This window comes from Dama dama, chromosome 8 (genome assembly GCF_033118175.1).
Source record: "Dama dama isolate Ldn47 chromosome 8, ASM3311817v1, whole genome shotgun sequence".
Classification (NCBI taxonomy): Eukaryota; Metazoa; Chordata; class Mammalia; order Artiodactyla; family Cervidae; genus Dama; species Dama dama.
The window spans coordinates 24416422-24441105 of NC_083688.1; the positions used below are offsets into that span (position 1 = coordinate 24416422).

General features: G+C 44.0%; 1 protein-coding gene across 2 annotated transcripts in view; it reads right to left on the reverse strand.

Annotated features, from left to right (window-relative positions):
* Positions 1 to 24684, reverse strand: part of SGPP2 (sphingosine-1-phosphate phosphatase 2) — a 147024-nt gene that overhangs the window by 89007 nt on the left and 33333 nt on the right. For both annotated transcript variants that reach the window (XM_061148646.1, XM_061148645.1), the window contains exon 2: positions 574 to 732. In XM_061148646.1, the coding sequence (XP_061004629.1) occupies positions 574 to 732 (159 nt within the window). The remainder of the gene's footprint in view (positions 1 to 573; positions 733 to 24684) is intronic.

Consider the following 24684-nt stretch of genomic DNA (forward strand, 5'->3'; position numbering starts at 1 on the left):
CAGAAGGGGCTCCACTGTTTCACCTGGAATTGTCAATGGGTTTCCATGTATAGGCCAGCTGCCCCCCTAATACTAGAAACTCCATCAAATTAAAGCCGCCCTGCCTTATATGCCTTTGTGTCTAATAGGTACAGAGTAGTCACACTTAATACCACATCATGTCTCTCCTCTCCTAGGAATTCCAAGTGGTATTAGTCAACAACTCCTATTTTCAGTTTTTGATGAAATTTTACTAAAAGGAGCTTCCTGAGAGGAGGCATTTTATGCCCCATCTTGGGTTCTGGGCTATAGTCCATGTGGTCACAAAGTGTTCATGACTGAGCATGAACACATGCACCACCACTACTTGGATTCTCAGAAAGGTCATTTCTCTGAACATCATCTCTCTCCTCTCCTAGTCTTACTCACACAAAGCTTTAAAACTTTTTTCCTTTCATTTTCCCAAAGTAAACCAGGTAAAAATTCAGTTCTAAGTGACTTTTTAAAAAAGAGCAAATATGCAGAGTACTTGAATACCAAAGCAGATGGCTGTTGCAGAAACAATACTGGTCCATAAGTAATATTAATACTTACAACCCATATGATGGTCAGTCTTCTGGACAAATAAGGATCTATATTCCAGTGAGTGAATGGAAGGAATGTGATGTAGAACACTTCTTGTCCCAAAGCAGCTGAAAATCGGAACAGGTAATAGTAGAAATAATTCTTCACGACGTACTTCTCTACATAAGCCTAAAAGACAAAAGTTAAAAGGCTCTGTGAGTTCACTGAACAGGTCACTATAAAGACGAGTTTTAAAAACCTCTGCCTGGGGACCTCTCTGGCAATCTACTGGTTAAAAGTCTGTGCTTCCACTGCTGAAGATGTAGGTTCCATCTCTAGTAGGGAAGCTAAGATCCCTCATGCTTCATGCTGCAGCCAAAACAACAAACAAACAGGAGAACAACAACAAAAACCACCTCTATCTACAACTCACGGGGTTTCAGTTGCCAAGTTGCTGCCTCCTTTTCCATTATTAATTACTGGTTGGCCGAAAAGTTTTTTCATGTTTCCGTATATGTAATAGGAAAAGCTGAGCGAACTTTTTGGCCAACCCAATGCATTATCATTAGTGTCCAAATACCGTGTTACTGAACATCTATCTACCCACCCTGATGTGTCCACACAAACACAGATAATGTTTTGCTGATATTGTTGCAGGTTAGTCACTAAGTCACATCTGACTCTTGCATCTGACTTTATGAACTATATAGCTCGTCAGGCTCCTCTGTCCATGGGATTTTCCAGGCAAGAATACTGGAGTGGGTTGCCATTTCCTTCTCCAGGGCATCTTCCTGACCCAGGGATTGAACCCATGTCTCCTACACTGGCAGGCGGATTCTTTACCACTTCATAAAATTAAAGTAGTAATATCCAAGACAGAAATATCAGGGGAAGACACATACAAAAAAAATCAAAGCCTTTCTCCTGAGTACACAGAAAGCTAGAAACTCAAGGGAGAGGAACTCTATGAGAACACTGTGTGGGTCTATGACTGTGGTGGTTTCCCAGGTGGTGCTAGTGGTAAAGAACCCGCTTGCCAATGAAGGAGACATAAGAGACCTGGGTTCAATCCCTGTGTCAGGAAGATCCCCTGGAGGAGCGCACAGCAACCCACTCCAGTGTTCTTGCTTGGAGAATCTCATGGACAGAGGAGCCTGGCGGGCTGCAGTCCATAGGATCACCAAAGTCAGACACAGCTGATGCAACTTAGCATGCATGCACGCTTATGGTAGACAGGAGAATGGCCCCAAAGATGTCCACACCCTAATCCTTAGAATCTGCAAATATGTTACGTCACGTGACAAAAAAAGGTTTGCAGAGGTTTGCAGATGTAATTAATGATCTTGAGGTCAAGGGGTCACCCTGGATTATGTGGATGGATTCAAGGTAATCACAAAATCTTTAAAAAACAGGAGGCAGAAGAGTCAAGTCAGAAACCGGTCAGAATCTGAAGATGCTACATTGTTGACTCTGAAGATGCAGGAAGGAGCTATGATTCAAGGAATACAGGCAGCCTCTAGAAGCTGGAAAAAGTGAAGGAAAGGAGCGACCCTCTGCTTGAGGCTCCTGAAGGAAGGCACCTTTGCTGATGCCTTGATTTCAGCCAAATAAGAACCATTTGGACTTCTGCCTTCCATACATTCTGTAGCCACAGAATAAACCCGTGTTGTTTTAAGCCACGACTTTTGTGCTAATTTGTTGCGGCAACAAGAGCCAGCTAATATGAAGACTTTAGAAAAATCACTTGCTGATGGATGTTTGTAATTTACCTTCTAAATGGGATTTGTTAAGTCAACCCACTACAGTGACAACCTAAGAAACAGCAAGTACACCTGGGCCTGCTAAAATGCACTCCCATTTTCTATCATCCTGGTAGTAGACAAGGAGAAGAGGAGAAAAAAAAAAAAAACACTTAAGGATATTAAAACAGGAGTAAACAATCTATTTTAAAATATGATATATGTCCTCAAATTATGGTATAATTGTAATGAACTTAAAAAAACAGTCACCCTGCTAAATGAATCTAAAAATAGAGTTTTAATGTTAGTGAAGGTAGCCATGAACTTCATAAAAATAAAATCAAAGTAAAAAGCCAGTACTGAAAATGAGGAAAAAAGGCAACCCTCCCACAGGATTGACTCTGTCAAGGGTCTTGCAGGTCTGGATTTTTGGTTTGTTTTTACACAATGTCTGAGGTCCTTGAATCCTGGGGGAATTCAGAGAATAAGTTATATGCATTTATTCTGCAAATATTCATTGTCTATGATGACTCAGAACTTGGGTTGGGTGCCAAGAATATTCAGATGAGCCAGGCATGAGGTCTGGCTTCAAGGAGCTCTTATCTGGTGGGGGTGGGTGGGCATCAAAATCTATAATTTGAGGAAATTAATTTTTAAAGGACCAATATTTTATTTGAAGCCTTGAAAAAGGCCAAGAGTGCTTTTATACTTAAAAAAAAAAAAAAAGATTGCCTTGGAAATTGCCAGAATATTAACTGTGCTAGACACTGCTGGCTACCTACCAAGTATGCATCACTTTCTCCTCTCTCTGAGGTTCCTGATTTTATTCCAGCATGTCTACCTCCCCTACAGAGCCCAGAGTCTCAGGCGGGAGTTGACATCGCCCTTGGCTCCAGAGGTATATCTAGATTAGTGTAAACCAGTCACGGTTAAGTTCAAATCTTCAGCCACAAAGCCCAGTGGTACATGGCACTATCTTCGAGAAAGTTATTAGTCAGAAGCATACAACGTAAGCCTGAAGTTCATCTCTCTTTGGGGAGCAACTTTACTTCTAAGTGAATTCAAAGGAGAGAGAATGGATCCATCCTCAAGAGTAAGACAATAAAGCACAAAATGAATTAAATAAGGAAGTGTATAGTTCTACCTCTCTGCCAAGATAACCATGGCTAGATGTGCAGAAGAAGTCAAGGGACCGTGATGAATACTTAAGTGACAAACTCCTCCCTCCTCCTTCTGTCACTCATTATCTAAAGCGAGGACTAATCTCTACAGACTCTGTTTTATAAACACACATCCAACAGGCTTGACCTTTGGCCAAATGCTGTGAAGAGACCCTTTGTATGTGAAGATGAGTTATTTTAACGCACCAGCTGCCAGGTACACTTGGGACTCTCTCCTGCTTTGAAGCTTTAGGAGGAAACTTTTGCCAAACTTTGACGAGGGTCAAGTCCCTCGCTCATGTCATTTCAAGGTACTCAAGGGCTTCCCTGGTGGCTCAGACGGTAAAGAATCCACCCGCAATGCAGGAGATCGGGGTTCGATCCCTGGGTCAGAAGATGCCCCGGAGATGGGCATGGCAACACACTCCAGTATTCTTGCCTGTGTAATTCCATAGATAGAGGAGACTAGAGGGCCACAGTCCATGGGGTCACAGAGTCACAAACGGCTGAGTGACTAACAAATAATGTACACTTAAGTGTTACATGACATCATAAACAATCAGCAAGATCCATACCCTACCCTAGAGGCCTATCTGAGACCAAGTTCAGTACCTTAATCTTAGTAAATAATGGAAAAATTTGCCAAGGATGACAGCAAACTGCTTTAGTGTTACATGTAACTAATCGATATCTTTGAAGTGAAGTGAAGTGAAGTCGCTCAGTCATGTCCAACTCTTTGCAACCCCATGGACTGTAGCCTACCAAGCTCCTCCGACCATCGGATTCTCCAGGCAAGAATACTGGAGTGGGTTGCCATTTCCTCTCCAGGGGATCTTCCCAACCCAGGGATCAAACCCAGGTTTCCCGCATTGGAGGCAGACGCTTTAACCTCTGAGCCACCAGGGAAGCCCCAATTAGGCATGCTTTTTACAATCTCTTAGGAACTATTTTTATGGTGGAGAACTGAATCCTCTCTAAATCTTAGAAACAATAGGCAAAAGTGAAATTTAAAATATCAACATGTATATGAAGTGAAGTAAAAGTCGCTCAGTCATGTCCGACTCTTTGTGACCCCATGGACTATACAGTCCGTGGAGTTCTCTAGGCCAGAATACTGGAGCGGGTAGCCTATTCCTTCTCCAGTGGATCTTCCCAACCCAGGAATCAAACCGGGATCTCCTGCATTGCAGGATTCTTCACCAACTAAGCCATCAGGGAAGCCCCCAACATGTATACAGGGCAGCTAAAGGAGTTTTTAGGTAGCATCTCTGTATGTAACTAAATAGCTTGAGAGCCAATATTTGCCTCCAAATTCTTAGGAATTATCCATACTATAAATGATTATTTGTCTTTTCAGAACAAGAATCTAAGTTTCCCTTGTAGGAGATCTCAGTGTGTTTCACTTTAATATATCTCTGTAAAGAAGAATTTTAGTTCCAGGGTGTGTGTTGGTTCCACTGGCAACAATTAGATGGAGCAGAAAAAGGGGGTTAGAAAAAGAAACAGTAGGTAAAGTGAATGGCAGAGAGAAGAGAAAAAACCTGAGAGACAGAAGATCAAGTCCCGGAATGAAACATCTACATTCTACATAACCGGCCATGCACAAGGGGCTTACATCCCAGGCAGTGGGGCTGCATTTCTGGGGCCCAGACTCAGGAGGGAGGCAGTGATTAGCACCCAATTTTTTAAACAAAAGATCAGGACAAGCACTGAATATACAGGTGGGTGGAGAGTTATTTTTAGAAATAAAACATCTCTTAGTATGCCAATAATCTGCCTCAAAAAAGTTTCTAGTAAACCACAGATGATCTGATGGAAATTACCCATATATCCATCATTACTAACTGTTAAACGGTCACTGAAATTCTCATTTGTCTGTTTCACCTATTGATTTATTTTCCTGAAAATGAAAGAAAAAAATGTTTTTGCAGGAGCAGGGAAAAACACATGATCTCAGTCTTTCAAGGCCATCTTTCCCTTTTGGTCACAAATTCCTCAAATGCACATTCTCAACTAAAATGGGGGGCTTGGTAACCTAATGTTTGGAGGGGAGAACAGCTACTCTGTTTTGCAGGTACCAGAATATTTCGTGTTCTCTGCAAGACTGTCTTCAATGGATAACTAAGTCAGGACAGTGAGAGAGCCATACAGCTTCACACCAAGATGAAGATAAAGAATGCTGCCAATATATGCCTTCTTGACTTAGCTCTGCCCCCAAAACACCTGAATGGTGTTTGGTTTTCCAAACACACACAGAGGAGTCCTAAATGCAAAGGAAAAATGGCCAGGTCAGCACCACTGGCGGTAAGAAGGGCTGACCCAGACAGCAAAGAAGTGAATGCCCAGCAGACTTGGCAGCAGGCCCAGCTTCTGAGCTTTCAAAGGAGGAATACAAGAAATAGCTTTTGGCCAAAACAATGCATGACCTTGGGGAAGTCAATTTGCCGTTTTGAACCTCAAGAGCCTCAGCCGCAGAGGATGGAGTAGGATTAGTTTAATTGGCTTTTAATATACAAAAAGAAAATTCTGTCCATGGAATTCTCCAGGCAAGAATACTGGAGTGGGTAGCCATTCCCTTTTCCAGGGAATCTTTCTGACCCAGGGATCTTACCGTCTGAGCCACCAGGGAAGCCCCAAGTAGGGAAATGCCCATTAAATAGAATGTTATCCCAGGACCTATTATACAAAATGATATAAAATGGAAAATAATTGGTTGAAAATGAGGTGGGGCCCAGGGAACCTGTTTCAACTCAGACACTACGTCACACCCCAGCCTCCAAGTTTTTCTCTGGAATAGTCTCTCAAAGCAGTTCAATAATCAGTTTGAAAACCACTGACCTTAATCTCTGCCAGACCTCATATAACTAACCTCCTGTAATGAAACTCTGAACGTGAGTATATAGGCTATAAGCATTCTGATCTTAAGGTCTTCAAAGGACTTGATAAACTCTGCACCAATGTCACTGAAGGTCATATGAATTATCTCCATTTTTTTTTTTTTTTTTTTTTTTTTTCTGATTAGAGCTGTAAATGTAAGGATTCTTCCAAAGGTCGAGTTTAAGATACTACTCTATCTCAACATAGCCAGAAGAAGTTCACATCCGGGGAGGGTAATATCTAAGGCTCCAAGTGGCCTGTATTAAATTGGAAGTGGTAGAAAGAGCTCCTTCTCTTTGGCTGAGAGATCAAATCTCTACAGAGTACAGCACAATCTTCCTTAAAAATAACTTTAGGACTCAAAGCTTTTCTAGAAGACACCAAACAGCAGCATTTCCTTCACCTTGGCTTTGCTTTAGAGAAGTTTTACAGACCAATGAGAAAGAGTCAAGAGAGTCCAGAGTTAACAGACTTGGAGGAAGAGTCCAGAAAGGGGAGGGTGCAGAGCCGATAGTTAGGAACACGAACTCTGGAGGCAGTGTCTTGGATTAAACCCTGGCTGCTCCAATACTACCTGAATGATCTCACGCCTATGAGCATCTCCCAAAGATGCAGTTTCCCCTTCTGCAAATGGGAATAACGATAGTACATACCACGTGGAGACGTTGGGAAGATTAAATAGGAGTGTGTTGCTGCTGTATGCCAAGCAGTCAGGTCAGAGCCAGGCAGAGAAACATCGCCCTAAGACCTACTTCTTGGCCGTGAATGGTGATGGTAGCAGTGAGGATTTCCCAAAAAGCATTTCTCCACTCTAACACGCAAGCGACTCACCCAGATCTTGTTAAAAATGCTGACTTTGATGCAGTTCACCTGTGGCAGGGTTGCGAGTTCTAATGGGCTCTCAGGTGATGCAGACACTGCCAGGGTGCCCACCCACGGACCACACTTTGAGTAGCAAGGGGCAAGGACATTCCCAATGAAGGGTTTTTAAACCCGGAAGGAAGGTTCTTGGGTTTAATTCTCAGTGTTAGAGGAAGCCTCAACTGGAGTTGAAGAGAGTAAGAGAGCATGATCAAAGTGACAGGTGAAAATGCTAGTGACAAACCAGAGGGATTAATGAATTCCACGGAGGATCCCACAGCAGTCTGAGTGCAAGAACTGAGCCCTGGACCCCCCTCAACCACAGGAGGTCCTGACGGGAGGGGCACGAGGAAGAGGCGTCCCACGGAAATAGCAGCGGATCAACCGACCCACTGATGATGCAGAAAGAAAGAAGCTGTCCCGGGCTCCCTGCCTTCATCTGAGAAGGGTTTGCATAAATTCCTGGATGACAAATCCAAAATTAGTCAAAGAGCCATGAAGCGTGAAAAACATTCCTAACCTCTCAGACCATCACAGAAGAAGAAATCTCATTTCCCTAAAAAGAGCTCTTGCACCACCGTCAGAATCCTGGCTTGGAGACAAGGTTCTCTGGCTCTGCAGGCAGGAGTATCTGTCCTTATGCTCTCTGCTAAGATTGAGGCAGCACTTTTTTATTTTTTGAGGAACTAATAAGAGGGGTTGGGAAGGAGAGGGTATAAGATGAGAGAGTACCGTGAAAGCACATACAATACTATATGTAAAATTAAATAGCCAGTGGGAATTCGCTGTACCAGGGAGCTCAGACCAGTGCTCTGTGACCACCTAGAGGGGTAGGATGGGGTGGGAGGTGGGAGGGAGGTTCAAGAGGACGGGCACAGACCTATACCTGTGGCTGATTCATGTTGATATATGGCAAAAAACAATCTTGTAAGTCAATTATCTTCCAATTAAAAATAAATAAATCTTAAAAAAAAAAAAGAAAAAAAGAGAGAGAGAGGACTTCCCTGGTGGCTCAGTGGTAAAAAATCTGCCTGCCAATTCAGGGGACGCCAGTTCAATTCCTGATCCAGGAACATCCCATATGGTGCGCCCATGCTCCACAACTACTGAAGCCTGTGTGTCCTGCAGCCCATGCTCCACAACAAGAGAAGCCACTGCGATGAGGAGGCCACGCACAGCAACTAGAGTGGCCCCCGCAACTAGGGAAAAGCCCACGCAGCAATGAAGAACCAGCACAGCCAAAAATAAAAATTCTCTTTTAAAAAAACTAACAGGAGAGTATTCCATTAAAATCAATGGTGTTTGGAATTCTAAATTGCTTTTTTAACCCAACTTGGGAAAGCCTTTGTCATTTCTAGTTACATTTGCTATACATTCAACCTACACACGGATTCCTCTCATCAGTCACCAGGGGTTGCCATCTTGGCATCGTTTTCCAAGGTGGGAACCACTTCATGTGCTTGCAGTTTTGGGAGGAAAGGGACATTAGCCTAGTCTCCAATCTAACAGTCATTTATGGAGACTGGGGCCTCCAAAGAAACACCTTCCATGGTGGGAGTGGTGTCCTGAAAGGTAGGCGATTTGGGACTAAAACTCTAGCCTTGCCCACGTTCTGCATGTGCATCCTCAGTCATGTCCAACTCTTTGCGACCCCATGGACGGTAGCCCACCAGACTCCTCTGTCCATGGGATTCTCCAGGCAAGAATACTCTTGTGGGTTGCCATTTCCTTCTCCAGGGGATCTTCCCAACCCAGGAATTGAACCCTCATGTCCTGCGGCTCCTAGCATTGGCAGGCGGATTCTTTATCACTGAGCCACGTGGTAAGAATTTCTAATCTAGAGCCTAGAGACGAGGAAGGGCAAATCTAAGGAACTTGACGCCTCTTCACTAGAGCCTACACTTTGCCAGGTTTGGGTCCTGCTCCCTCTCTCTGAAAGGCTAGCTTTGGTGGACATGTCAGGACACACTGCAGAGATGGAGCATTTGTAAAATAAATACTCCAAGTTATTATAAAACAGCAACTAGCATGTTAACACGCCAAGCACAAACCAAGCAATGCCCCCCTTTTTGTTTTAATTGAAAATGGAAAATCTTTTGTAGAGAGAGGCCATATCTACATAGATCATGCATTCACTGCTTATACTTTCTGCTCAGTCACTTCAGTCGTGTCCGACTCTTTGCGACCCCATGGACTGAACCTTCATCTCCTGCATCTCTTGTACTACAGGCAGATTCTTTACTGCTGAGCCATTTTACACTTTAGGGGTGGAAGATTGACAACATGCGAGATTATTTCATTTAGCAATAAGCACTATGAGGAAATGAAAGCAGGATCAAGTGATACCAAATGATTTGTGTGTGTTGGGGGATGCTCTCCAAGGAGGAGACATTTCAGCTGAGCCCTGCATTGGGAGATGAGCTGGTTCCTTTGGGGTCCAGGCTTAGAGAGACCAGTTAGCAAAAGGCCCCAAAGGAGGAACCAAGCCTGTGTGCCGGGATGTGGCAGGTGGAAGAGAGAGAGGAGATGAAATTAAGAGCAGAAGCTAGATCAAGCCAAGGTTTGGCATCTCAGCTGAGAATAACAGCAAGTCTGAAATGTTCCAAATAAGAATTTCATTATTTGAACTCTGGCAAAGCTAAAACAAGCTTTGGCTCTGAAGCCAAGGGGAAAAGCCACGCTTTGATTCTTTTGTTTTTAATTTCTTAAACTTAGTGGAGAAATATTAACTAGCAATGCTACACTTAAAAGCCCCTGGGGTTGGAGTCCCATTGTTTGCCCAGTGAGGTAGATGTGCATTTTCTTGAATTTCCATCTCTTTCCTAATATGCTTCCATCACTTTTAATTACTCTCTCTTTTTGTTTTTTTTAAGTTTAGGAAATCAAGACTTTGCAACTTACAAAGAAAATTAAATGATGATCACTCAGGAGGCCTAAGGAAGATTGACAGTGTCCCTTGAAGGAGAAAACAGAAGGGACAAGAATGCATGAGGGTGTCCTCTTTCATCTTGCAGTTCAGATAGAATTACGAGTTGGGTGATCTGAGATGTCGTCTCTGTGCTTGGGTGATTAAAATTTCACGATGGCGAGACTGAAAGTCAATAAAATGGAAGAACAACTTCTTCGAATAAAAGAGCTTGAAAGGGAACGGCACGCTAATCACTTTCATCTGCTTTGTTGGCATTTGCTGGGATTACTCAGTCTGTGTTCCAGAACAAGAGGGAGGCTCAAGAGAACTGAACTGAACGTAGCTTTTATTTACAGTGACATTTTCGTTGTAGCCTTTTCCACAATTTGAGCTTTGCTTTCCTCTGGACCATTCATCAGATTTCAGCTCCTCCTCTGAATGTTTGATAATTTCTTTCTCTTTCCCCCGGAGACCAGCTCTCATATCAGGCACCATCAGGAAGGGTGAAAGGGACAAGGATTATTAAATTCTGTGAACCAGGGTGACAACAATGCTCCACCTGAACCTAGAACTGGATCTCACAGCTCGATAAAATGCTTCCTCATTGTCACTGTGAGAACTGAAACACGGAGTATCTGCTGAGGAACCAGATATAGGATTGAGAGAGAGAGAAAAGAGAGAATGAGAGGGGAGGACAGCACTTGGCAGAGACCAGAGACAGGGCCTCTGCGAGAAGTCCCTCCAGGGTCAGTAAGAGCAACTCGAGTTGACACAAAGAACAGAAATCACAGCTCTCATTTTTAGAGCTGGTGGGAGAACCAGCTGCCTTTTAAATTCTCAGGATGTCTTAAGAACTTAACTGTTTTGCAAAACAGTTTGGATCTGCTAAAACCTGAACCACATTGTTCCAAACATTCTTCCATTTAATTGTTAAGCCCTTGTGTGTTCAGGGAGATTTTTGATGCAGATGTTTCTATTTCATTTATATTAGCTTATCAAAAGGACATTTGGACGAGCTATAGGATGTTCAAGAAGGAGTCTTATAAGCTTGGGTTCGTTAGTTTTAATGCAGGAATTCTACCCCCTACCCGGATGCACATACTCCGAATTCAGAACTTGGAAGGACTGACTCAGTTCTGCTCTAACCTGGCAGCAAGGACTCACCCACTCCTAATTCCCTTCAAGAAACATTTGCTAAAGATTCATAAAGGCACCACCAAAATATGGGTAAAGGGGGTCAAAGATATAAACTTCTATTTATAAAATAAATAAGTCATGGGGAATTCATGTTCAGCCAGGGTGACTACAGTCAATAAGACCATAATTGCATGTTTGAAAGTCTGCTGAGAGTAAATCATAAAGGTTTACACCACAAGGAAAAAAATTCTGTATGTATCTATGGGTGGTGATGGACACTAACTAGTCTTATTGTGATGATCATTTTGCAATATATACAAGTATTAAATCACTGTTGTACACCTGAAATTAATATAATGTTATCTGTCAATTATACTTCAATTAAAAAAAATTTTTTTTTCCTTTTTAAAAGGCACCACCAAAATGTAAGAAACTATTCAGATACATCTTAAGTTTTCTCCTTGGTGACCTTTTATGTATGGAGATTTAAAAACACGGGTTCCCCAGTGGCCCAGTGGTTAAGAACCTGCCTGCCAGTGAGGGGGACATGGGTTTGCTCCCTGATTTGGGATTTTCCACATGCTGTGGAGCAACTAGGCCTGTGTGCCACAACTACTGAGTTTCTGCTCTAGAGCCCAGGAGATGCAACTAGTGAGCCTTCGTGCTGCATGCAACTGCTGAAGCCCGCACGCCCTAACGCCAGTGCTCCACGACAGAAGCCACCGCAGTGAGCTTTTCTTTCTTGATCCCTCCCTGCCCCTCTCTGGGGCACTGTTCTTACATGGTGATGGGGCATTCTGCTGAGAGGGTCTCACTCCTTGCACGCTTCTAAGGGCCTTGTCTACACCAAAAGTTCTTGGGAGGCTCCATCAATTTCCGTCACATTTTCAAACCACAGTTCCCTCTGGAAGCCTATCTCTGAGCAAGTTTAAAGCCACTGGTCACAAAAATAAACTTAGGAAAAGCTTTGAAATTGTGCGTACACACATAAAAGAACATTAAGAAGAAAGCCATGCTGGGTGAGAACAATGGTCCTCCCCGCCCAGCCTGTCTCTGGGCACACTGATTTCTAATGCCCCGTGAGGGTTGTTTTTCGTTTTGTTTTCACTTTTAATTTTTTGAGTTAAACATTTGGGCTTTTTATATCATTTGTTTTTTTCCTGATTATCTGATGATCACTTGTTATTCTTCTGATGAACACATTTCACTCTAGAACATGTGGGATTTCAAAAACCGTACAAAGTAAAAATTACCCAGTAAACATAACCCTCAGATTCAGCTCCTATGAATATTTCCATTGGCCTTTCTCCTCTCTGGTGCCCAAGTGTGTGGCCTGTGTTTAACAAAATTGAGATTCTACTGAATCTTAAAATTTTAAGTATTATATATTGTATTATAAGCATTTCCCTATATTATTTTAGGTCTTGATTTTGGTAAGGTTTAACTGTTTAAGTTTGTTTGTTCCATCTTTACTGTGATCCCCCTCCCGCTTCTTACACACCCATTCTCATGGCAACTCCCAAGACAGACCAAGACTGCAAACACATCTGCAGGTTGGATGACCAAGAATCTTATCACCCAAGAACCTCTTTACTGGAGTTCCCCACCCACTTCCGTTAGAGCCCGCAGAGGTACTGTTCCATGGATGCTGTCTCACCTTGCTCATTCCTCAGTGTTGCCAAGGATAACCGTGCAATAACCGTGTACACCAACAACATTTCCTGAGACCACCTGTCTGCATTTTTTGGTCTTACTGCGGCTTGCTTGTTTGGTTTTCCAGTGACTTCAAGTCTCTTTGCCAGATTTTGCAGAAGCATCAGGGATACAGTTTAAGGTGGCCTAATGGCCACAGCTATGAGGACTTCCCTCATAGTTCAGTTGGTAAGAATCACCAGCCTTGGGTAACTCTGGGGAAGTTTGAACTTTTTAACTGTGCAGTAGATATAATACCAGCTCCCTTGCAGAGGCCCTTAGAAGATAAAATGAAGTTACTTATGTAAACCACACCACACCACACCAGACACAGTGTGATCTCAAAAGATGCTAGCTATATTTGCACGGTTTTGATTATAAATAGTAAGGTGTTTCCCAGGTGGCTCAGTGGGTAAAAAAATCTGCCTGCGATCCAGGAGACTCAAGTTCAATCCCTGAGTCAGGAAGATCTCCTGGAGAAGAGAATAGCAATCCAGTCCCATATTCTTGCCTGGAGAATCCCATGGATGGAGGAACCTGGAGGGCTACAGTCCACGGGGTCACAAAGAGTCGGTCACGACTAAGCGACTAACACACAGACACACATATAAATACTAAGGATAGTGTCAGAAGTGTCTGGTTATAGGAGAAAGCCCAGAGGAGGGAAAGTAGATGAGAAGTTTAAAAACACAAAGATATTATAGAGGAGGAGGAAAGAGAGCTGTCCTGCCAGGAGGCTGGAACTGCGACAGAAAGAGAAAGGGAACAGGGACATTCCAGCTGAAGGGATTGGCCTGAGGAGAGGTACGGATGCAGCAAGGCACGGTGCTCCCGGAACGGAACCTGGTCCACACGCCTGGAGTGTCAGGCATTTATAGCAGGGATCGTAGGCAGCCAGGCTGGAAGGGGTGACCAGAACCAGAGAGCGGAGTCCTGAAGGCGGTAACAAGGAGGATGGGTTTATCACGTGGGGCATGGGGGGCCACTGAGAGTGTTTGAGCAGGAAAGTGACATGATCAGAGGTGTGCTCTGCACGGCCCGCTCTGTGTCACATTCTCGTCCTTTCTCTGTGATTCCCCATCTTTGCAGGTTGACGTGTGTCTCAGGAGAGGTCAGACACCCTCGCACCACAGCCGGGAAACCACTTCTCAAGCTGCGCTCTTAGAGGGTCTCACACACAGCCTTGCCTCTGCCACCCGCAGCCCGGGGTGAGCCTTCTGGGCTCCAGGTTCCCCACCGGTGCTCCCGGGTCCTCCGTGGACATCGTGGAAGATGAAGAAAGCTTGCTTTCTGTTCCTGGCCTTGGCTCTGCCGTAGTGGGATCTGAGGATACAGTTATTTAGCAAGAAACCACAGGAACAAAAACAATTTGATGAAACCCAGAGAAAGTGAGTTCCTCCGTGGAAGGCGGCTGAATGCCACAGGCTGTGCCGAGACCCACCCCAAACAAAGTCTCAGGCTGTGGGCTGCAGCTCAGTTCTGTCACCGAGGGACACTTCAGAGCCCACCCCCGCCAGCGGAGACCGCGGCTCCTACACCCTAGGACACGGAGCTCACTGGAAGTACCACAGTGTGGAAAATGTGGTTCTCATTTCTTTTCCTAGAATACTATTTCCAGAAAGCGCTGTGTGACCAGAACCAACGACCCTGAGGCAGAGATGGTCAGAGAAGCGTGGGTTTGCAGCCCCGATGAGGAGGGGAACCAGACCGAAGTAAACAATCGAGTGTCTCTGCCTGCTTCCACAAGGGTGCTGACAAAGCAGCGTGAACACGGGTTGAAAGAAAAGACAGAAAGGAGGCCTGGGGTCCTCGCAGGCCTCATTGCAGAATGGTAGACAGAGGTCCATGTATGCAAAGCTCTGCCGCATCACACCACACACACACACACACACACACACACACACACACACACACTTCCTTCCCCTCCCCCGCACCACTTTCTAAGCTGGGACGGAAACCTGCCATCCTAAGCCAGTCAAAATCACAAGTCATTGCCACATTGTCTGAAATGGAGGCTGTTTTTGTGTGTTAATCGATCAGTCTTGTTCAACTCTTTGCAACCTCATGGACTTTAGCCCACCAGGCTTCTCCATCCATGGGATTCTCCAGGCAAGAATATGGGACTGGATTGCTTTCCCATGGCAAAAATACTAGAGTGGGTTGCCATTTCCTTCTCCAGGGATCGAACCTGGGTCTCCCACATTGCAGGCAGTCTCTTTACCGTCTGAGCCACCAGGAAACCCCAGGAAACGGAACTTACTCCAGTTAAAATAATGACTTCAGCATCATCCATTATCCTTTGAAATGTGATCCCCAGACCGAGAACATGGGCATCACTTGATAGCAGTTCAGAATGTCAAGCCCACCCCAGACCTGGGGAATCCCTGGGAATTTTAACCTGATTCCCCAGGGGATTCACATACACACTGAAGTTGGAGAAGCACAAATCCACATCTGATGAGAAAAATAAGATTGGATGGATGTACTAAGATTTTACAGTGCTCTCGAGGCCTATGGATACATGAAAGGGGAAAACTACTTTAAGACAGAAAGTACATTGGTGGTTGCCCATGGCTGGAGCTGGGGTGGGGAGGAAAGGGGGAGGGGCACTAATGAGGATGAGTTTCTTTTTAGGAGGATGAAAATGCTCTAAAAATGGATTCTGGTGACAGTTGTACAACTCTGCATATACTGAAAACCATTTAGATAGGCGCATTGCATGGTATGTGACTTGCATCTCAAGAAAACTTAAAAGTAGGTATAAAAGCCCTCAAGAGCCTTGGAAACATCAAACTGAAAATTCACGATTCCCACTGCAAAAGACACCACTTGTAGAACCAGATGTTGAAGGGCACCTCCAGTAAGAGACTGCTCTATTGTCCTAGGATGGTGAGATTTAAGGGGCGTGTTAGGAAACAGAGTTTCTTCCAACAGGGCAGCACTGAAGAGGTCACTGGCTCTTAACATATGAAAACATCCTTGCTGCCCTTAGACCCAGGCCACAGGGTCCGTGCCTTGGACTCTGTGATGTAGACGCCCCACTCTGATCCTCCTCCAGCTGTGTCCTTCTTTCCAGAGCAAGGGAAGATGCTCAGGCTGCTAGATCCTTCTCCAGACACCTGGTAGCCCAGCTTTCCCTGCCCAAATGCCAGAGCTTGCAGGCAGGGCCTCTGTAGGTCTCTCCCCAGGGTCGCCCTTCCTAGTGTAAATGAGACCGCTAGTGTGCGTGCATGCGTGCTCAGTCACTTCAGTTGGGTCCAACTCTTTGCAACCCCATGGACTGTAGCCCACCAGGCTCCTCTGTCCAAGGGATTCTCCAGGCAAGAATATAGGAGTGGGTTGCCATGCCTTCCTCCAGGGGATCTTTCCGACCCAGGGATGGAACTCGAGTTTCCTGTGTCTCCTGCACTGCAGGTAGATTCTTTACCTATTGAGCCAGCTGGGAAGCCTGAGCGCTGGTGTGCACTCCCCCAGACCCAAGGGCTGGCTGGTGTGAGGAAGGAGACTGGGCATACAGGAATCCATCATAGAGCCCCAGGCAGTGACAGGCTGGCTCCCTGACTCTACAGCATGCCAGCGAGGAACTCTGGGGTCTGAGAATTTTAACTATGAACCTAGCTTTCCAAGTCACATGAAGATGTGTCAAGGTAGGAGGATAAAATCTATCAAACGTAATGCTTTGTGGGCTTCCTGATGGCTCAGTGGTAAAGTATCTGCCTGCCAATGCAGGACACACGTGTTCAATCCCTGATCCAGGAAGATTCTACATGCCACGGAGCAACTAAAACTGTGTGCCACAACTACTGAGAATGTGCTCTAGAGCGCAGGAGTTGCGACTACCGAGCCCAAGTGCTGCAACTACTGAAGCTCACTCACCCTAAAGCCCGTGCTCTGCAACAAGAGAAGCCACCACAACGGGAAGCCCACGCACTGCAACTAGAGAGTAGACCCCGCTTGACACAGCGAGAGAAAAGCCCGAGCACAGTAACTAAGACCCAGTGCAGCCTAAAATTAATAAATAGAAAATGAAAGTACAAAAAAAATGTAATGCTTTTTTAGCTTGATAAATATCTTGAAAAACTACTTTGACCTATGGAATCTTTTTCTCCATTTGTGCACTTGTCCTAAAAACGAACCATTTTAGAGGTCAATTATTTTTTTCTTCTAAGTTTGTCAAGCAGTCAGTGAATATTTGTGGTTTTCTCCTGAGCATGTCATATTTTGTAGGTAAATATTAATTATTCATTAAAGGCCAGGCCATCTTTTCATAGCTTCATACATAATTAATGCTAAGGATCTTTTTTGCTCCAAAAGTATAAGAAGTTTTAGGATAAAAAGCATCTTCACTGTGCTTGCCTTCATGTATGCCTCATATTTACAAAACATGATAACTGAAAAAAAGAGAAAAACAGGAAATAAAGAACAATAAAAAAAAAAACACTGAATATTTTACAACATTCATAAAGCTTAAAGGTCCTCTTGGGCTACTTTTCTTCTTCTGTTATTGTTGTTCAGTTGCCTGGTTGTGTCCAACTCTGCATCCCCGTGGACTGCAGCACGCCAGGCTTCTCTCTCCTTCACCATCTCCCAGAGCTTGCTCAAACCCAAGTCCATTGAGTCGATGATGCCTTCCAACCATCTCATTCTCTGTTCTCTTCATGTCTTCTGTCTTTCCCAATGGAAAAGCAAATTCTCATGAAAAAAAACACAAGCTGCTGAAGACTTTTTTTTTTTAAATAACAGAAACAGCTTAAATGGAACTTTAGGGAAAGGAGGAATTTAATGAGTTGAACAGTAAGACTTTAAAGAATCTTTCATGGCTCTTTGATTCTTCTCAACTGATAGTTTGGTGACAGATTATTAGAAGGGGTGATTTGGCTCTTGTGTCACACGGGACCCCAGTGTGAGCAGGAGAAGCAACCATATTCATCAGGCCCTCTCAAAATATTGTAATTATTTTTATTCTCTGTGAGCCGTGAAGCTGAGGCCAAGCTCATGAGTTTACTTTGCCCTCCTGTGAGTGCACAGATGTCATCCACGCCTGGTGCCAACCAAGTAGACTCCCGCTCAGATGTATTTCCAGAACAGGCTCCCCATCTTGTATGTCGAACCCCTGTCATCTGGATTCCCTGTGGGAATGCAGCAATTTTTCCTTTGTAGTGAGGACTAAGTTTAAATACAACAATTTGTATTGCACATGCTTCAAACTTTCCAACAGTTTGGAAGCTGGGGTGGAAGGGGAGATGGGGAGAATGATCTCAGATAAGACTGTGAATTTGTAAGTTGCCCTCCAGTTGTGCTGGCCAATATGGTGGCCATATGTGGCTATTTAAATGTAAATGTAATTAGATAAAAATCCCAGTTACTCAGTCGTACTAGTCGCATTTCAAGGGCTCAGCAGCCACATGTGAGTAATGGCTACCCATGTGGACAAGCACAGATACAGAACCTTCCCATCTCCATAGAAAGTTCTATTGGAAGTGCCGAATTAAGAGAGTTTCCATGTTTTCCTTGTAGTCCCACCAAGCCTCCCTATACTCACTCTGTTCTTGGGACTATGATTTCTTCTATAGCCACGTGTTTGCAACTTGAAGCAACTTATCCTTAAATTCTAAAAGCAGATAGTAACTGATGCACAATCTATACAGCTTCACGGCTTTGTGAATAAACAAAAATCACATTTTAAAAAGGTGAAAAAAAGCCTAATTGATCAAATATCAAGCAATAACTTCATAAATCCACCTGTCGAGTATCACAGAACAGCCAAAATGACTTTATTCAAATATCAATCAAAGAGAAGCAATTCACATCTCAAAACAAGCAGACTGAACAATCTCCATCCCCCGTGGCTTCTCACTGAACTCAGAATAAAGTCCAAATGTCTGACCATGATCAAGGGCCTGAGATCTGACCACTGTTCTTTTTTCCTGCGTCTCTGCCCACCTCGGTTCACAGACCAGCCACCCTGGCCTTCGTTCACTACTTGTTCCTTTAGCATGATGAGCAGTTCCCATCTTCTTTATTGAGCATGTCTCTGTGTGGCTGGCTCCTTCTCATCTCTGAGATGCCAGCCCCTCAGGGTTTCCCCTGCGAGATGCCTTCTCTGGTGATTTTCTCCTCAGATGCACTGTGCAACTCTGTGATATCTTCTTTCTAATTTGTACCCCACTTAAGTACTTTTTACTCTTGGATTGTTTCCTTGTCTACACTCGACTGCAAGCTCCTGGAAAGCAGGAGGCTTGGCCTCTGGCTTCCTGTGGGAACCCTAACATCCGGCACAGCGATCATGTTCTGCCCACCACATAGCAAGCATCCAATAAACACTTGTTGAACGAACAGACACAGAAACGAAGAGTGAGCTGCCATCACCACAGGCTCTGGATGGCAGGGGCCTTAGAACCATGCAGAAGTTCATAATGACCACCCAGGTAGGTGTGCAAAATATACATGTTTGGACTCCACTCTTACAATCTGATTTACTAGGTCTGGAGGGAGGCTCAATTGGTCTGTTTTTTTAAAGTTCCACTGCTTAGTCTGATCACTTCACTTTCAGAGGCAGTAACTCAGGCTCAGACTTGCCTGAGTTTCTAGCTAATCAAACAAAAACTCTCGTTGTGAAAAACAAACATTGTATATCAAGGTATATATGTGGAAAATAGGAAAATGTTATAGATGAACCTATTTGCAAAGCAGAAATAGAGACACAGACATTGAGAACAAATGTGGGATGGGGGTGGGATGTCACTGGGAGTGACATTATATACACTACTATGTATAAAATAGGTAACTGATGAGAACATACTAGCACAGGGAACTCTACTCAATGCTCTGTGATGACCTGATTGGAAAGGAAATCTAAAAAAAGGAGGGGATATATGTACATGTATAGATAATTCACTTTCTGTACCACAGAAACTAACACAGCATGGTAAAGTAACTATATTCCAATAAAATTTTAAAAAATAAATGCATGCTACCACAGGGATCAAAGATCCCGTGTACTGCAATTAAGATCTGGTGCAGCTAGCTAAACAACAAATAAACAAAGAGAATTGCTGTACCCCATCAGGCACTAAACAACCATGCCTAGCAGTAAGTTCCAAGAGAAAAGCGAGAGTTCCATAAAAACATCTACTTCTGCTTTATTGACTATGCCAAAGCCTTTGAGTGTGTGGATCACAACTGTGGAAAATTCTTCAAGAGATGGGAATACCAGACCACCTTACTTGCCTCCTGAGAAATATGTATGCAGGTCAAGAAGCAACAGTTAGAACTGGACATGGAACAACAGACTGGTTCCAAATTAGGAAAGGAGTATGTCAAGGCTGTATATTGTCACCCTGCTTATTTAACTTATTTGCAGAATACATCGTGCAAAATGCCAGGCTGGATGAAGCACAAGCTGGAATCAAGATTGCTGGGAGAAATATCAACCTCAGATACGCAGATGACACCACTCTTACAGCAGAAAGCAAAGAAGAGCTAAAGAGCCTCTTGATGAAAGTGAAAGAGGAGTGTGAAAAAGTTGGCTTAAAACTCAATATTCAGATAACTAAGATCAAGGCATCACTTCATGGCAAATAGATGGGGAAACAAAGGAAACAGTGAGAGACTTTATTTGGGGGGGCTCCAAAATCACTGCAGATGGTGACTGCAGCCATGAAATTAAAAGACGATTGTTTCTTGGAAGAAAAGCTATGACCAACCTAATAGCATATTAAAAAGCAAAGACATTACTTTGCCAACAAAGGTCTATCTAATAAAAGCTATGGTTTTTCCAGTAGTCATGTATGGATGTGAGAGTTGGACTATAAAGAAAGGTGAATGGCAAAGAATTGATGCTTTTGAACTGGTGTTGGAGAAGACTCCTGACAGTCCCTTGGACTGCAAGGAGATCCAACCAGTCCGAGAGAAATTAGTCCTAAAGGAAATCAGTTCTGAATATTTATTGGAAGGACTGATGCTGAAGTTGAAACCCCGATACTTTGGCTACCTGATGTGAAAAACTGACTCATTGGAAAAGATCCTGATGCTGGTAAAGATTGAAGGCGGGAGGAAAAGGGGACGACAGAGGATGAGATGGTTGGATGGCATCACTGACTTGAAGGGCATGAGTTTGAGCAAGCTCTGAGAGTTAGGAATGGACAGGGAAGCCTGGCGTGCTGCAGTCCATGGGGTTGCAAAGAGATGGACATGACTGAGCGACTAAACTAAACTGAGGCAGTAAGATTCCATGCATCCCTGCTCAGCGAACATGAGAACATATTTTTAAATCAGTGTATATTATCCTTTTACTTTTAGTGCCACTGCAGTGTTGTTGTTGTTGTTCAATCGCTAATTCGTGTCCAACTGTTTTCAATCTCATGCACTGAGCTGCTCCTCTGTCCTCCACTGTCTCCCAGAGTTTGCACAAACTCATGTCCATTGAGTTGGTGATGCTGTCTAACCATCTCATCTTCTGCTGCCCCCTTCTCCTTTTGGCTTCAATCTTTACCCGCATCAGGGTCTTTTCCAACGAGTCGGCTCTTTGCATCAGGTGGCCAAAATATTGGAGCTTCAGTTTTGGCCTAAGTCCTTCCAGTGAGACCTTTGAGATACCATCAGTCTAAAATCTGAGGCACAAAGCTGCTGAAGCAACAGTCTATGAAAAGCAAAGAAGCACTGGATTCTTTCTCTTCTGATAACAGAAGGAAGCACCCAGGGGTGGCTGTGCCCTGGGCTCAGCCCTCAGATGATTCTGCAGATTTTGAGCCAGTTACAGTCAGCGAAGAGGGTTTAGACTCCTTGGACACATCCAAATAAGTTTTTACATACTTATTAGACTAGATAAAGAGGCAGCTGGGTAGTGCCGTGTGTGGTCACAGCTGTTTTTGAAATAGAATTATGACTTTCAAAATATTCACCATCAACATAATGAGGAATAGATTATACTTTTTTTTTAAAGTCTCATTAAGAAAATACACAAGTCACTTTATAGGGCATTTCTCTTCCTTCAAAACAGCCCCCAGATGATTGATTTTGTAGGTATTCTGAAAGTTGTTTCTGGAATATTGCTTCAGTGAGTTTTATTAAGTCTCTGCTTTCAGCACCCCCGCCCCATCCCTTAAGTACGGTTTTTACTCATTTGCTACTTTACTAAAAGTGAAGAAATTGGGGCAGGGGTGGAATTAATTATGAGTTCCAATCAATTAATTCCAGTTAATCCCAACACTTATGAATTCCAATTAATTAACTCCAATTAACATTTTTGATGTTATAAAGAAAATATGCAAAAAAAAGTTGCTAATTATAAATCAGTAGAGACTAAACTTTCCCTGGTGGCTCAGCTGGTAAAGAATCTGCCTGAAACACAAAAGACCCTGGTTCGATTCATGGGTCGGGAAGATCCCCTGGAGAAGGGTTAAGCTACCTGCCCACTCCAGTATTCTTGGGCTTCCCTGGTGGCTCAGACAGAAAAGAATCAGCCCTCAATGTGGGAGACCTGGATTCGATCCCAGGGTTGGGAAGATTCCCCTGGAGGGGGGCATGGCAACCCATTCCAGTATTCTTGACTGGAGAATCCCCATGGACAGAGGAGCCTGTGGGGCTACAGTCCATGGTGTCGCGAAGAATCGAACACAACAGAGCGACTATGCACACAGACAGTAAACTAAATGGTTAAAAAATTGTGTCACCCTGTTTATCCAGAGAGCTCTCAGAACTGACTGGAGAAATCCTTCCATCAGAGTTGGAGTTCTAGGACACACTGGGAGGCCAGAGAGGTATCAAGGTTCTTTTAATATCCGTCTCTGTCCTCTAACATGACCAACACTTGGCATCCCACACCCTTGCATCCCAGGGGTCAGGCTGAGGGGGGCAGGGAACATGGCATCCGAGGTGGAAGCCCCCCTTCTGGTTCCTATGAGGCGGTCTGCCAGCCATGCCTCCCCCAACACGCCTTGTGTTCAAGAGACTGAAACCATCAGTAAGCAATCTAATTTCTCCCAGAAGCATTATGGATCCTGGCTGAAACAGAACTCTTCCTGCTTTAAGAATATGGCCATCTGTCTACCAGTAACAATTTTCTTATCCTCAGCTATGCCTAGATGATTTCAAACTAATGATATTTTTAGAAAGATATTCAGTAGCTAAATTGTGTCAGACTCTTTACAACCCCATGGACTGCAGCATGCCAGGCTTCCCTGTCCTTCACCATCTCCCAGAGTTTGGTCAAACTCATGTCTACTGAGTTGACAAAGGTGGCAGCCTATAATGACATGGGAGATGGGAAGAGAAGAGAAGGATGACCCAGAGGATGCAGCAGTTTTTGATGCTGCAGGAGAAAACATGGTTTACATTTAATATTATTTTTCTTGAGTAGTAAATGATTACTTTAGATTGAGGCAAATTAAATTAACAATATTTGATCATTCTTGATGTACAAAATAGCAAGTTCTTATGGTTCAACCCATGAATACAGTTTCTGATTTTATCTCAATTTTTTTTTTTTTTGAAAATTTTCGTCTTCAGTCTTACAGGCTCACAAACTAATTTTTTAAAAAAATACTTATTTATTTAATTGGCTGCACCAGGTCTTAGTTGCAGCACTCAGGATCTTTGCTCTTCACTGAAGCATGGGGGATCTTTAGTTACAGCATGCAAACTCTTATTTGCGGCATGTGGGGTCTAGTTCGCTGACTAAGGATTGAAACCGGGCTTCCTGCATTAGGAGTGAGGAGTCTAAGCCACTGCACTACCAGGGAAGTCCCCAGAGGTTCTCATTTTAAAGAGGAATTCTGTGGCTTCAAGTGTGTGTTTGAACTTGGAGAAAGGCTTGGCCTTCTCCTTGCTGACCAAACCAACAGAGCCAAGTCACAGAAGAGAGTCCTGCACTTTGAATTCTGACCTTCTTACTTTGGCTTGGCCCATGTGTAACTGGCTTTTTAAAAGTTAGTTGTCAGAATCTTTTCCCAGGTGGTGTTAGTAGTAAAGAACCTGCCTGCCAATGCAGGATGTCAGAGATGCCAATTCGATCCCTGGGTCAGGAAGATCCCCTGGAGAAGGAAATGGCAACCTAGTATTCTTGCTGGGAGAATCCCAAGGATAGAGGAGGCTGGCAGGCTCTAGTCCATAGGGTCGCACAGAGTCGGACATGACTGACGTGACTTAGCATGCATGCATGCCAGAACTGTTAAACTCCCTAGAATTCATACTCCTTTGGGGAATCAAAGTCTGGCAACAGTGTGATTTCCCACCGACCCTGTGATGAAAATCAGCTGATTCTCCTACGAGTCTGCCTTCTTCAGGGCCAGCCTGTGTCCTCCATGTCCATCCAAGTCTTAAACCTGACCATCTTTGCATCTCACCTGGCCCAGGTGGGCTTTCCAGCCCAAGACTGTTGATGCTCATGTGTCCTCACCCAGAATGCCAAAGACTGGTTAACCAGGCACCCTCTTCCCTTCTCTGCAGCCCAGCCTCCTCCTCCTTCATCCTTCAGATAAGTTCATTTGGTTCCAAGCACCACAAGAGAGAGAGACAAGGCAGAGAGTGCTGGTAGAAGGCAGCGTGTGTAATAATCGCACAAGCAAACACATGTTTGCAAAATCTCCGCAGACGGGAATTCTCCAACCTCTTTCTCTAATCCAGTCCTAATGTTCAGCAACCTTCACTGTCAGGAAATTCTGGCATAAATAACCCAAATCCTTCACGCAGCTTAAACCCATTTCCTCTGACTCTCTGCTCACTGGAGATGGGGAACAGCTGGTTGCCGTTCTCGGTACCAAGTTCT